Genomic DNA, 15,528 nt, shown 5'->3' on the forward strand with positions numbered 1-15,528 from the left:
CAAATTAACTGGTTGAAAGGATGGTGTTTTTAAATATCGATTCCAGATCCATAAAAACTGTTGATAACTTTTAATTTGGACAACAAGGATTAAACCAATGTTAAAATGACATCAAATCCAAGGCCTGGCTGGTCAGACCAACCAACTAGTAAGAACTCAGGATGAGAGACAAATGGAAGGAGAAAAAGAAGTCAAGCTATAAAGTCACCCTCAATATAAGGATTCACAGATGCGGGAGACCAAAGATACAAAAACATATTTTCTTCTAAAATAAAAAAAGGCCTTTGCCGTGAAAATGATGTGTATAATCTATGTACATCATTCTCAGTTCTTGTATGCATAAAAAAGAAAATCCACATCACAAGATGCTTGTGTTCAAGTATATTCACCAACTTCATCGCCACGATTAGCATTCTCATCTTCCCACATTTTTTTTTTAAAATAAAATGTCCTTCAAAATGAAAACAATGCAGAAAACCACATTTTATGTCCTACCAATACATATATACTGTATAAATACATAAATATATTTTACATACAACAGCCATAAATTTGAAAAGGGGATATACAGAGCAAAGGGGAGGGGGTGGTAGTGTGTGTTTTAGCTTGTATTGTAAAATGGTTTGTCCCTCTGTGACCTCATCAGTCATGTCCGCTGAGAGTGGTGCCCTGTGCTGGTGTGTGTCCATGCACATTCACGCACACACGTCGCAGAAACAGCCATCTCAGTTGGCCCAGTAAGGGGAGCTGCCGTAGCTCGACTTGTTGACTTGGCTCTTTTGTTGCAGGCTGCTGGACTGACCCCGCTGGCTGGGAACACCCTGAATGACGACAGGCAATGAAATATTTCTAATTTGCAGATTTGCAAAAAGCAGTGAGATCTCATTTGGGAAACTGCTGTGAGGCATTTGTTAGCGCATTACCTGTCCATCCTGAGCTAGATGGTGATGCAGCAGCTGTGAGTGGGGTTGCTGGTGAGGCAGGATGTGGAGGAATGGGGCAGGTGCATAGCCTCCGGGAGCTGCTCCAGGGTTCAGGGGCCCTGGACCCCCAAGCGCTGATGGCAGGCTAAAGGGAGGTGGGGTCCCCGCATGGAAACCCTGCTTATCAAAAGACTGCAATGAAAGCAGGAAGAATGTATTGGAATAAAGAACTGTAAAAGAATCTTGTTTATTTCATGTGATATGTACGTTCAATCTTTTTCCATACATGTTCATATTGTTGGAAGTATTGCTGGTTTGAGATGCGGTTTGTCTTGAAAATAGATTTTTTAAATCTCAAGAGTCTTTTATCCTGGTCAAACAAAGGTTTATTAAAAAAGAAGAAAAAGAGGAGTAAAATAATAACAGGGAGGTTGAGGTATTTGAGACAAACCTGGGTCTTATTGTAAACACTTCCACTGATGTCTGGCACACCGGAGTTACTGGATGTTACTGAGACACCTGGCAGAGAAGCAGCAATATTTCCATCTCTGAGTTCAATTTAAAAAAAAATCAGATCAAGAATAATAGAAATTTGATATCTTTGTACCTTTCCCAGGACCTGCAGCAGCAGATTTGGCTTGTGCCTGTGACGAGGAGTTGTAGCCTTTACCATATTCTACTCCTGCTGGCCCTGCTGTCAGCTCCTCATACCCTAGAGAAGAAAACAATCCTCATAAAACACCAACACTCATTACTTTTCCTCCATTACATCACCAGAAACAATGAACAGATATTTTTGATAAACCCTAGTTAAACTGCTAAGAACCTGAGCTGAAGGTGTGCTGGCCATAACCGCTGGGCTGCTGCTGTGCCTGCTGCTGGAAGGGGCTAGCTGAAGGGTTTCCCAGGCCGAGGCCCATGCTGTGTTGCTTGGCTGAAGCAGGTCCTGGGCCTCCGGGAGGAACGAACATGGTGGGCCCATACTGGAAGGCAGCAGCACTGGGCACGGCGCCGGGCACTCCGGGGTAGTAAGGCAGGCCTGTGTAGCTGTAGCCTGGTGGCAGAAAGGCCTGCTGACTGCTGTGGTGCTGCGGCTGGCCTTGGGGCTGAGGCTGGGCCTGAGGAGGCTGAGGCTGGGCCTGGGTCTGTCCTTGGCTTTGGGCCTGTGGAGGCTGTTGGGTGGCCAGGCTGGTAGGGGGTGCTGGGGAGGTGGAGTCATTCCTGCCAAACTTTGTGACTTCACCTGACCAATGGGAGGGGGGGGATTTCAGGCGAGAACACATCTTTGTAGGATCATTTTTTTCAAAAGGAAAACAAAGACTTGAGCTGCTGTACCTGAGTAAGGGTTGTTGGCTAGGCTTCCGTCTCTGCCAGAGAGAGTTGCCGTGGGGCCAGGGAATGTGATTCCATAGTAATCCTGCAAAGAGGGCTAGAGAAACAGAAGAGGAATGGAGGATCGCTGTGCTTATATGTTCAGATATCATAAAAATGTGATAATGTGGCTTACCATTGGCAGTCTGGACTGGAGCATATGGAGGTCCTCATAGCCGTAGATCTGCTGAGAGACACAAAGAGCAAATTAACTCAGTTACACAAGCTAGAAAACAAAACAAAATATAACTGGATATAAAAAAAGTTTGGCCAAAAAAAGCTGTATCTTTGCTAATCAGCAAAAAAAAAAAAATAAATAAAACAGTTCAAATTTCTAGGGCGCTTTTAAATGTCAAATTTCATGAGTTTAGATTTGCCCTGTTGCAAAGAGATGGGGACACCCATCATGCCTGGTGCCTCCTGCACATGTATGTAGAGGGAGTGTTATTATCTGAGGTTGCTTTAGTTGTTCAGGTCCAGATTCAACAATGTTATCTGCCCCAAAAAATGAGGCGAGCTGAACATAGTGAAGCCAGGTTTCATGGATATTTCTCTTCCCTGGTAGCAAACGCATTTCCAAGATGACAATACCAAGATACACAGAGTTTAACGTGTTAAACAGGGATCAGAAAACGACATTATTTTCACACAAGGCCACTGAACCATCGCTGGAGTCCAGACCTTTAAGAGATAAAGAGATGATTTTATGCACTTGTGTTTTCCCTAGGTGATGTACATTTACTGAAAACGTCAAGGTCCCATATTATGCAAAATTTACTTTCTAAAGGATTTCTAAGTCATATGTGTCCTCATAGCCTGTGTATGTGTCCCAAAAATGAGAAAATTCTGTCTCCTCTCTTACTTGCTTGCTCCACTTTTTAGCGAATGTGGGCTCAAATGGGCGAGTCTGAGATCTTTCCCTTTGAGACCTCACAAAGGGAAATAACTTCTGCTGGGGTTGTTTGTAAGCGTGGACGGGCACCTCTTATGAACATTTAAAGGTTCAGACACAGAAACAGTCCGTTCTCATTAGAGCTCACTAGAGCCACATTTAGAATGGCTGAAATAAGAACCAAGGCTGAATTTGGGGTAAAATACTTTGAATGTTGTTGGACCTCTCAAACCCATATGAAATTGTTGAAAAAATGTATTTTTGGAATGTATGTAATGTTTTTTTTTTCTTAGCTATTCAAAATATTCTCAACTGTGTATCAACTTTTTATTTTTGCTAAATTAATGGACACTCATACTCTGCCATGATTCTTTTGTTTGCTTAATGTCAATAAGCTCTAAAGTCACCATAGAAGATGATGAATTGTGGGTTTCAATATGCCTTTGCTCCCCTGCAGTGCTCTGATTCTTATGAATGAACTCAGATGATAATGGGGTAAAATTTCACAAATCAAGAGCCAACATTTAGTTTCTCATTACACAGGGCCAGACTGCAGCCTCTGTAAAACTGTGATGGTTGTGTTTTTACTAGTACAAGAATTTTGGAGGAAAAATTCGCCACTTTTCAGAACTGAAGAAGACATTTTGCCCTTATGAAGTAACGCATCTACAGCGAGCGATAAATATATATTTTGAGTTCATTGCACACAAACAGTTGTAGGTCATGATGGTCCACTTACTGGGTAAGCAGGCAGCAGCCCCCCGGGGCCCATGATATACTGGTTGGGCAGTAGAGGAGGCACTCCCTGGGACAGGTTAGGAGGAGCTTTACCTGTCAACAAAATGAAAACAGAATCATCACGTTTACAGCCAGACCTATACGTTGTTCTTATTTTCTATTAAAATGCAACTCTTTGGAACAGCTGCATGAGAAAACAAACAAACAATAAATTAACATTCCCACAGTCTCAGATGTGCTTACGTACCAGTGGAGGAGAGCAGGGGTGTGTTCCTTGGTGCAGAGAGGTTGGATGTGGCAGTAGCTCCATTGGAGCCAAGTCCCAGCGCTGTGCTGGTGGCGATGGTGGCAGCGGAGTGAAGTCCACTTGTGCCAGTAATACCGCCAACTGTGCTGCTCATGTTGTTGCCCATGCTGGGCATGTTGGCCAGGTGGCTGATGCTGCTGCTACTGTTGCTGCTGTTGTGGGCTGTGTGGAGTGATGAGGCTGGAGGCTGCGATGAGGTGTAAGAGCCAGACGAAGGAGCCAGAGAGCTCACGGTGCTGCTGTCAACACTGGTGTACTAAAGAGAATCAAATAAAAGAAGTGTCTTCAATATATTTGACATTTTATGGAGAACATGGGGAAATACAACACAGGTGTTTGTTTGTTTTGCTTTTACTTTAGCTATTTCCATAATATACTATATGTGAAACTATGCAGCTTTATACTTTGGTGTGGTGCAAAATACGTCCATCAGTTGGTCTGTAGATATATTTTTTACACTGGACAAGTTCCAATAAGGTGTTAAAAGAGTATGCTGGTGGCAAATAAACAGGTACTCACAGTGAGAGAGCTGGATCCCAGAGCTGAAACTGAGGAATGACTGCTGACATGGCTGTAGAGCAAAGAAGAGAGTGATCATCAGCAATTGTAAAGTAGACATCATAACTTTTCAACTCATCTGATGTGGATTCACTAGTTTCAGACTTTTACAGAGGTTTTGAGAAAATACTGCTGCAATGGAACTGATTTGTGCTTGTGAGGGGTTTAAAAGTAACACTGAACTTTATTCTTTACTTGTTGATCCTAATCTGATGAGAGCCAGCAAGTTTAAATCGTGGCATTCAATATTTTCTGCCTGTGTGTTCAAGACCCGCCCAATTACACCACACCTCGAAGATTCCAGCATTTTTCAAAATGTGGCAGTGGGTGGACTTCAGCAAAAAGTAGAGGGCAAAGTAAAATGGTAAAGTTTAAAAAGTCAGTTGCATCACCTATTCAGTGTGTTGAGTTGGCTCGCTGAGGGCAGCTCCTGCGCCAGGTTAGAGAGTGCAGCTGAACTGTGTGCAGTCAGGGTGGAGGGTAAGTGGGACGAAGGTGCTGACGGACCATTGGCATTGATGTTAATAGATGGCGACTCTGGCTTCGGTGTGGAAGAAGCTGATGAAGCTGAGAGAAGGGGGTAAACAGCATGTAAATAAGTTAGAGTATTTTAGCATGTAAAAGTTGGCTGATGGTTTTACCATTAAGCTATTAAGACCGATACAGATGGGTATACCTGTGCCCTTAGAGGGCATTTCAGGTCTTAACTGGTAATTTACACAATGAACAATAAAGTAGTCATAGATACATACTGTCTAGAGCAGCAGACGTCCTTACACCATTCAGACCATTCTGGCAAAAAGACAAAAAAAATATCTGTTTCAATACACTGATAAATAATAAGAACCAATGTCAAATCCATGGGGAAAAACTTTAACACCTTAAGATTAATTCAGTGTAGGCTTCACTGTAAAGTAAAAAATAAAATAAATAAAAAACACCAGAACATCATTTATCCCATTTTAGAACAACTTTAAAAAGTTTCCCAGCATGTGTCTGACCACTGTGGCACCCGAGGACCCAGGAACTGCTGCGTGGCTGTTTACAGTCCAGCAGACCGAAGCCATTTTCACACAACACCAGAGACTTTCAAGAGAAAACGTGCCAACACTCTAGTCTGTACTTTTTCTGGAGTTGCTGTTCACAACATGCTTCGCAGCTGGAGACTTCCTGCTGATGATGCGCTTTCACAGTTGGAAATGAGAGAGAGAGGAAACACAGGGGAATATCTTATCCAGAGTATACAGGAGACAGGCCGTGATGCAGAAATTAGTACTGCAGTAATCACTGTGTTTTCTTTACAGCACGTTGTGAATTCCAGATGAGTCTCCAAGTTTGGTTGACATCAATAATGCATGTATCTAGGGATCTATTTAGAAGTGAGCGGAAAAGTCCAGGTTAGACAAGAAGAATAAAGCAGCAACACGAGTCCACATGCCTTACTCGCTCTCTCATTCACTGCAAGTAAATTCTCCAGAAGATGCATTTCCATGTTCGTGCAACAGAGATTTTAACTGGGGGTGTAGGTGAACAATCTCCACAAGGAGTCTGGTGCAAATAATGTAGATATTCGCCAACGCCACCCCTCCAGAGCATCACTGGAACTTTTTACAACTCTGTATGTGTGAAAAAGCTCAAATAAATCCTTCCCCAAGAAAAATGTAAATCTGAATGATTTCTCTTCGAGTAAACACAATTACTTAACTTAAATAAATAAATAAATCACCCTCCTTTAAAAGCAAAGTGAACATCTCTGTGTAATGATGTCTACTCACCATCACTGGCCCCGTGGCCTCTTTGCTCTGTGAGAAGGCCAGCCGTGTGTGAGGGGGTATCGTCCCATCGTAGCTTCCCCCCACTGATGTGAAGGGGGAGGAGGAGGAGGGTACGGAGGAGGAGGTGGTTGAGGTTGTTGAAGAGGATGGAGGATTGGTGGAGCTGGCTGTCCCTAATGAAGGAGCGAGACTAGACAGCGCCACAGAGGAGGAGTGATATATTGGCTCTGATGAGGAGAGGGGCGGAGGCAGGGCAACAGAGAGAGGGCTGCCCAGTGACTCACTGCAAGGCACCCAGAGGAAGAGAACAGATGTTCATCGTCAGAAGTACGAGATGAAAATAGGTCAAATGAAAACTAAAATTATTAAAAACAGCTATATAAGTGCTGGTGTAAAAGTTAAACTACTTTAACTGTTTTTACTTTCTTAATATGCATTGGTTAACCTTTCAATTGTACCATTTCCTATTTTGCATTATGATTCATGTGAATAAATGTAAAATGTGTATTTTGGCTCATGAATGACATTCCTTGCATCACTCTAAAATGATGAACTGTCCTCAGCATTGACAGTACCTTAGCGGTTTTGAGTACAGACTTGTTTGGCTCTGTGTTCCTGGTCCTGATGCAGCTGGTGCTGAGGCAGGTGCAGGTGTGGACTCCCTGGATACTGCACCCACACAATTGTCCACAACTCCAAACTCTGGCAAAGCTGACTCCGAGCCGAAATCAAGCGCTCCAAACTGCAGATTTAACCCAGGGACATCAGCTGAGCCTGGCATTTCCACTGCTGTGGAGGGGATCTGATAAAAAGGAAGTCATTTTTTTTCTTTAATATCAAATCCAATTGTAATCTTTAAAAGGTACACAAAAGCTTGTCTGAGTCTGACTGTAACCTTGTGCCTATCACCATCCATTCTCTACCTTGGATGCGGGAGGTATCCTTCGTTTTGGACCTTTGAGCTGCACCCGTTGCTGCTGTGGCATACCGCTTCCCTGAGGGTCCAGTGCTGCACTAGAGGCAGGAGGTTTAACACCACCAGCAGCCATCACCGGACCGGCCTGTGCTGGCGTGCTGGTGTGTTGGGGAGCAGGCGATGCTGACGCAGGGGGTGCTGCTTGTTGCGATGGAGGACTGGGCTGGCGTGCCAGAGGCAAGGAGGGGCCTGTGTGCCTCTGAACCAGCTGGCTAAGCACAAGCGAAGGCTCTGGCTGCAGTCCAAACTCACCTGCAGAAGCAGAGCAAGGAATTAAAACAGGAACATTTAAATACACATGCCTGCATTAATACAAAAACAGTCATACATCTAAGACTGAACAACGAACAATCTACTTACGGCTGAACTGTGAAGACAATGGGGTTGTGTTGGACTCTGAAGCCTTCAGATCCCAACCAGAGGAGGATGGCGGAGGTACAGGTCCTCCAAGACCTGGCAATCGACCAATGGAGGTGTTGCTTCCTTGGGTGCTCACAGGAGGAGCTGTCTGAGATGAAGGCAACTGACCCAAGCCAGGACCTTTCAACTGTTCCAGTATCTGAGCTCCAGCACTGGGCGGAGGCCTCTTGGCCTGGCCCAAGTCCCCAAAACCAGCTCCCAGAACTGATGACTGCCACAAAGGAGGAGAGAAGGAGTCATCAGTTTTCAATTTATTTGCATTATGAGCGGCAGATGTAGGAACAAAAAGAGTGTTTTTTACCAGAGCAGCATGTGCGTAGCTTGTGCTGCTGGTGGTGCTGCGACTGGGGGGCGGCTGCTGGTGATGGTGGGAGTTGGTGAAGACCAAACTATGATTAGAAGAAGATGAAGGTGCCTCTCTTCCCCCAACCCCAGGTTTCTGCAGCAGAGCGGAAAGATCCAGACTAAAAAAAAAAGATGCAATGAGTTAGTAAACAATGTATTTGTGAATCATATGTGCCATTAAGCCTGCAGAAAGGCTTTTTGCCATATTGAGGCAGTAACTTGCCTTTGCCCAGGTGTGATATGGTTCTCAGCAGCTGGTGCACATGAGGAGGTGAACACTTTGGTCTCTGAGAGCTGCACAAATGGACAAAGACACAGAAGACAAAATTGTTAAACAAAAGTATCTATATGTAGCTGACTAACAGGCTCTGTTGTAATATGCCAACTCACACTGACATCCTCACTCCAGTCCTCAGCTGTCCAGTCTTCCAAAGTTTTTCTCCAGGCAACTATATGAGAACATGGACTTTGTGTTTATTTGCAGTAAATAACACACAACGGTCAACAGTGCTGTCTGATTAGGGCACAAACAATGTCATACAGAAGTCATAAGCCATATGTGCACCCACTAGATCTCACCTGTTCCATCTGTGCTGTTGTTGGTCACTGTGTCCCAAACCTCTGTTTGTGTGGTCCCAGTTCCAGCCTCTGAGGTATAGTCGGCAGGGTTGAAAGTCCTGACAAGGATTCAGGAGAAAAAAAGGCTGCGTTAAAGACAGAATGGTGAAGCAAGGCTGGGAGTGGTCAAGGTTCAGTGTGGTTCATTCTCCTCCAAATAAACAATATCTCTAGTTTCACCATTGATGTTGTGCTGGGCATTGCTACCATGAGACGAAGAGCATCCAGCTGTGTTTGGAATCTGCATAACAGTGTCATAACAGTGTCTTTCTCAAATAATACAAGGCCTCTTGGACTTTGAAATTCTGGGCTTTGTATAGCAGTTTTGTTGAGATAAATATTATTGGAATGAAAAAGAAAACTAATGGCAAATAGTCTTTTAGGGACAAATACTCAAAATAAAAGGGATTTGGATGTAAATTCTTCATTTAGTTATGACACAAAAGTACCACCTATAATTAATTCAGAACAAACTAACAGAAAATTAACTGGAAAAGAGGAAAAAAAAGCTGACTCCTAAAAGTCTTTCATGCGAGTGTAGATGTTTGTTGCCAGCATACCCCATGCCCTGGGCTGAGAACCTGCTCCCTGTTGGGGCTTTCCCTCGACCTCGAACTCCAGATCCTTTAGAACATTCACATTAAAGTCAACAACATAAACTCAGCTACTTGGCATAATGAGAGTGCTGCACTGTGCTTCTACCGACCTCTGCCACCTTTAACCCTTCGACCTCGGTCTGAACTTCTCTCCACAGCTGTCACCTCCACGCCATTCTCCTCCGGACGCACTCCTTGTGCAAATGCACAGATGAAATTAGAATAGACATTGACAAACTGTACGATCAAACATGTAGGGCAGCTAGAGAACAGGAAGTCGGCTCTCAGCTAGAATTAAACTGATGTTAAACCAAGACTCCTCACCCTGTCGGTTCCTTTGCCCCTTGCCTTTGCGGGTGGCTGCAGCACGGCCCTTGCTTGCCTCCCTCTCTCCTTTCTTCTCCCTATTCTCCTTATTCTCCTTGCTTTCTGATGGGCCCTCCTTCACCAGGGGCTTCTTCTTCCCCACCGTTTCCCATGAGGTCTATACACCGAAGAGAGGTCAAAGAAAAAAATGTGACTTTTTTTTTTTTTTTAAATAAGTCTTAACTCACTTTTAAATATGTAGATAATGTTAATAATTACTACTGCCACCCACAAACTTTGTTTTTTTGTATGTGGTATCATTCTCTGGATCTGTCTTTTCTGTTCTTGCTGCTGTGACATGCAAATTTCCCCACTGTAGGAAATCTTACCTTATCTTATCATAACAAGCTAATGAAACAGGTTGCAGGAATAACAGCTTGGCTGATGAGTTGGTTGTTAATCTTGCCTAGAAGCACCCATTTAAAAAAAAGCCAGCGGTAAAATAAAATATCAGCACTTGCTATGAAATCATATAAACCACATTTAGACATTTGCATTTTGTTAACAGGTTTAAAGAATATTTACACAAAATATAACACCATAAATAAATTGAAGAAACAGAAAATGTTGTTATACCAGCATTACATGATCAACTTATGTATTTAAGTGAGTCTATACAACTGTGTTATGTAACGAAAACAGATAACTATTAAAGCTGGAAGATACTGAAAATATCTCGGCCTTAGAACAGGGCATAAATGATCTTTAAAATAACACTGATTACAGCTACAGCTTTACACCAATGAATACATTATTTGATGATGAAGAAGCAGAAACAGTGGCTTGCAGTTATCACAATAGTCAATTCTGTAAAGGAAATGCCTAGTTATTTAGTTATTCTTTCTCTATTTTTTCTTCTTATAGTTAGTTTTGGTTTCAACAACATAGGCAGCTCCCTGGCTCACTGCCATGCCACTCCTTGCCATCTGAGCTGGTTGGTTCCTCTCAGAAATGCTGCCCGGGACACTCAGAATAACGAGACAAAAGCACAAGTGTTTGCCAGACGCTTTTCTGTATAATTCTGCGTTCTGTGCAAAGAGCAAAAGAATAGTGTAGATTATTATGCCTTCATACTAGCCATCAAGTCCCTAATGCTGCAAAAATACAGCAGTCACAGGGGATTCAACAATGCTACAGAGAATTACATATCTAGTCTTTGCCTGCCAAAGCTGACTTATACCTCACATATAGCTAAGATTTTTTCCACTGCACATGTCTGAATCACATTGAAATCTACTCATTATGTACCACAATGCCTCTAATAATTATGAACAGTGACCTACACCTACAGATAAGATATAAATGTTTTTCCCTCACATTTACAGGTGAAACTCGAAAAATTAGAACATTGCGCAAAACTTAATTTATTTCAGTTATTCAACCTAAGAAGGTAAACTAATATTATATAGACTCATTACATGCAAAGTGAGATATTTCACGCATTAATTTTGATGTTAATGGTTTACTGCTTATGAAACCCAAAAATCATAATGACAAAAAATTTTAATATTACATGAAATCAATAAAAAAAAGGATACTGAATACAGAAATGTTGACCATCTGAAGAGTATAGTGATGCACATGAACTCAGTATTTGGTCTGACCCCTTTTTGCATGAATTACTGCCTCAATTACTGGCATGGATGTTATCAGCCTGCGGTCCTGCTGGGGTGGAACGGAAGACCAGGATGCTTCAATAGCAGCCTTCAACTCTTCTACATTGCTCCGTCTCATCTTTCTCTTTTCAACCCCATTGATTTTCTGTGGGGTTCAGGTCAGGAGAGTTTGCTGGCTAATCAAGCACAACTGACTCTGGACTTAATAGGAAACAGTGGACCAACACCTGCAGATGACACGGCTCCCCAAATCAACAAAGATTGTGGAAACTTGTGAAGCTCCGCCACTTTGTTGAATGGCCTAAGTGTTGCACAATATTCAATTTTTTTGAGTTTCACTTGTATATCACAGTATACATTTTTATTTTCATTAATACCACTTTCTTCAGAGGCCTCTCAGTGGCTCAAAACTTTTATGCACACACAGGCATTTAAAATTGGAACTGTATTGAATAGACAGTATTCATTAGTGGTTTACAAAATATATTAACCTTGGTAGTGCATTTGTGGGAGACTGATACCATCTTTCCCCGAAGATAAAAAATTTGATTAAGCTACAGACCACTTCCGTGGAATCTTGATAAGGAAATTAATGGAAAAACCTCTTTGCTACATCTCCAAGGATAACAAGACAAGCAGAAACTATTACTATTAAATGTCAGAAGTAGATTATGCCTCACACATGTTTTAATTATTTGCACTTGTGTTTACAGTCACTCTGGCTAGACTTTGTCCAAGAAGTTGCTAAATGTGTTGCAAATATGAATTTATTTTTTGACAGCATCTGGTTGAAAAGTTACTACTTTGGCAACACTGAGGATTCGTTTTTGGTGAGTTTTGAAAGTCTCCAAGCTTTCTTGCAGCTCTAGAGAGAACGTAAGGACCGGACCGTGTGACAACAGAGAGGAGCAGTTTAAATACTGGCACGACTTCACAGAGCAAATGTGGAATCTAGCATAACCCCAATCTATATTGATTAAAATAGTTATTCCATTTTACCATCAAGTTTTATAAAATATATTTATATGAAAGAAAAATATACTACACATTCCTAAAACAGCTAAATAAATCTAGTCACATTATCTGAAAGAGTAAAACCATGTTGCTGACAACAAATTAAAGATTTAATCTTTAAGTGAGACTAAAAAGAAAAAGTTGTCACTTGCCATGTCTGAGGTGCTCTCCAGGAGGAAATTGATGGCTCTGCTGACATCCTCATTGCAGTCATGGAGCGCTACCATACACTCATCTTGGTTCTTCCCAGTCACTTCCATCAGCTAGGAAGGCAACAAACACAAATATGACATGCATCTATTCCTGAACAAGGCATGACAAGTAACAAAACAACAAAGATGTATTAGGAGATGATGACAAAACAATGCACTGCCAGACATGTGGCTTGTGCTGCCTGGCAAATGTCCAAGTGTTCCTCACCTGGTTAACTTTGTCCTCAAAGTCAGCATCATTCTTGTCATAGATCATCTGGGCAAGTCGGATCTGCTCCGCAGTAGCCTGTAACACAGTTACAGTTAGACGTAACAGAGGTAATCATAATGTGGCAAAAAGGATGCACGAAACTTCTAGCTAGGTTTTTTATTGTGTAAAATTGGTGACATTGAAAAAAAAACACCTATTGTCCTTGTAAGTGTACTCCATTTCAATAGAATGAGGGTAATCTGGAGCCTATCCCAGTGTTTTTAAACAGGTGAGAGGCAGGGTACACCCTGGACAGGTCACCAGTCCATCGCAGGGCCAACACAGATAGGGACAAACAACCATAAACACACACACTCAATCCTAGGGAAATTTAGAGTGACCAATTAACCCCACCTTTGGATGGTGGGAGGAAGCCAGAGAGAACCCATGCATACACAGGTTCACTGCATAATGTGTGCATTGTAGTTGTGTTGGCAATGGTGGTCAATTGTCCATTAGTGTTTTGTTTTGAGGTATCTGTGGTCCAAAGGAGCGTGTTTCTATATTTTCGGGGCTCACCTGTATTTGTTTCTGTGGTTGTGATGTCTGAGTGACAGCTGGCAGCGCTTTCTCCCGAGGGCCCCGGGCCTTGTCGCTGCCCAGCGAGCTCATCATATACAGTATATACAAAACTCTGTATGTACAAAATAGAAAAACCTACGAGAGAAAACATTAAAAGAATGAGTAAAATCAACTGTAGCATCATTAGCACACCACCTGTACTGTTGTTTACAATAGATCTGCAATACTTTCACTTATGTGTGCACAGAATTAACAAGTGCTTATGTTCTGAGCATAGCAAAGCCATATTGCCAAATAATGAATTCTGGCTTTGTCAAAGCTGTAAGACAGACAGTTGGCCTGGTGACGCAATAGCTTTGCTGAAAATCTGGGTCAAGGAGGAAGAGCAACCCAGTGTCCTTTTGAAAACAGCACAGACCACAGTCTGAGAACAGAACAAATACGACACACCCTGACCCCACATCCAATGTTGTTACTAGTAAGAGTTTCTATGCATGCTCTATACACAGACAAATACAGTGGAACAATCTGTTTGACATCCGAATCCTACAAAATGTACACATTGCTGCAGATGAGGAGTAATACCTCATAAAAGCATGCTATTTACTAGTAAATATTTCATATTTCAAAATATTGTCACAACACATACTAGGCTGTAGTCACATTGAAAAGTAAGCTTATATTATAGCCAATTGATTTTTACAATAAGTTTAATTGCAAACTTGGACTATGGTGTCCATCACTAGAAAAAGAAACTATATCTCCACTGACCCATTTGAGACATGTCAGAGAACAATAGCATCAAGCTTTAAGTGACTGAGTGACGTTGGATCACACAAAGCTGCCATTGGCTGCTGAACCGAACAAAGCTACGACACGGACGAGCTTTAAAGCTTTAATGCATATTCAGTAAAACGCATTATCTATGACATCTGATATATATATATTATCCATAAATATGGCTGCAACCATATTATATATATAAAAACATACACACACACACACACACACACACACACACACATATAAAACCATGAGTATCGGCGTTCCTGTACAAACAATAACATAACATTCATTGACCATAGAAATCTTATCGCTTTAATTTTGGCTTTAAAAACATAACTCGTATAGGTTTTTTTCCATACAAACTGCATACAAAAACTACTCAATTATTACGAAATTTGTCTAGTAGTAGCTGGTAAACAGTTTGTTGTTTATTGTATTATTTAATAAATAAAAGAAGCGGAGTGTTGTTTTGAATCAATGCTAACATTAGCCCGTTGTTGTTATGTTACTTATTCTTTTTAAGAATAGACATGAAATTATTCACTGACTCTTGGTAAGCAACAATTCACTTTTTAAAAAATGCGAGATTTTTATGACACCTCTATTTATTCCGCTTTGACCGACTTTATGTGGTTGATACTACGGTCTCCTTTGTCCTCGCTAGCATGAAGTTAGCTATTTTGTGCTACTGCTGACACTAGTGCCGATCCTGAACAAACGATGCAGTGGAAATGAAGCTAGCTAACGATGCTATCTAAATCTGATTCAAGTTGATAGCCAACGGTAATCAAACTGTCTTGATAAAGTCTAGGTATTTAGAGCTTCGTAGTAATTTAACTGTTGTTACAGTTAAAATGTCGATTACATGTATAATTTAACTAAATGCTAACCAGCAAACAATAAAGGTGTATCCAATCTAGAGAAAAAAAAGGCCTCGCAGCACACAATCCCATTCCGACATTGCTCGCCGGGAATCAAGACAACAGAAAAATTGCGAAAGACATCCTTTAAATTCTAGTGTAAGCGGAACAAAGGAGCAAGTCACCAACTATCTCACAGAACACGCAGTTAAGTATAATGTTGACAATAAGCAAAATACTCAAAGTAAAGTTGAATAAGATTAGAAATGTGTTTTTTATTACCTGCTAACACGCTTCACTCGGCCAGCAGTAGACACGATGGGTCACGTGACATGCGCTGCCGCGGTGGATGCTCCTCTCTCATCTCAGGTCAAACGCTCCTC

General features: G+C 41.8%; 1 protein-coding gene across 3 annotated transcripts; it reads right to left on the bottom strand.

Annotated features, from left to right (window-relative positions):
• Positions 1-55: 55 nt before the first annotated feature.
• Positions 56-15,506, bottom strand: ubap2a (ubiquitin associated protein 2a). Of its 3 annotated transcripts, none has more exons than XM_041980756.1 (27): positions 15,428-15,506; positions 13,497-13,634; positions 12,936-13,013; positions 12,668-12,778; positions 9,844-10,003; positions 9,630-9,713; positions 9,484-9,547; positions 8,885-8,982; positions 8,696-8,754; positions 8,529-8,599; positions 8,262-8,424; positions 7,901-8,171; positions 7,488-7,792; positions 7,140-7,366; positions 6,565-6,847; positions 5,542-5,581; positions 5,182-5,356; positions 4,751-4,802; positions 4,172-4,487; positions 3,926-4,017; positions 2,431-2,481; positions 2,259-2,352; positions 1,750-2,166; positions 1,531-1,635; positions 1,375-1,442; positions 924-1,115; positions 56-821 (listed from the first exon to the last, which is right to left on the bottom strand). In XM_041980756.1, exons 2-27 carry the CDS (start codon positions 13,590-13,592, stop codon positions 726-728), a joined length of 3,768 nt encoding a protein of 1,255 aa, XP_041836690.1. In that variant the 5' UTR covers positions 13,593-13,634; positions 15,428-15,506; the 3' UTR covers positions 56-725. The 3 variants fall into 3 exon arrangements, with proteins under 3 accessions (XP_041836690.1, XP_041836689.1, XP_041836687.1); XM_041980755.1 differs by having other exon boundaries at positions 2,431-2,478; positions 9,630-9,719; XM_041980753.1 differs by having other exon boundaries at positions 9,630-9,719.
• Between the last annotated feature and the right edge of the window lie 22 nt (positions 15,507-15,528).

This window comes from Melanotaenia boesemani, chromosome 3 (assembly GCF_017639745.1).
Source record: "Melanotaenia boesemani isolate fMelBoe1 chromosome 3, fMelBoe1.pri, whole genome shotgun sequence".
Lineage (NCBI taxonomy): Eukaryota > Metazoa > Chordata > Actinopteri > Atheriniformes > Melanotaeniidae > Melanotaenia > Melanotaenia boesemani.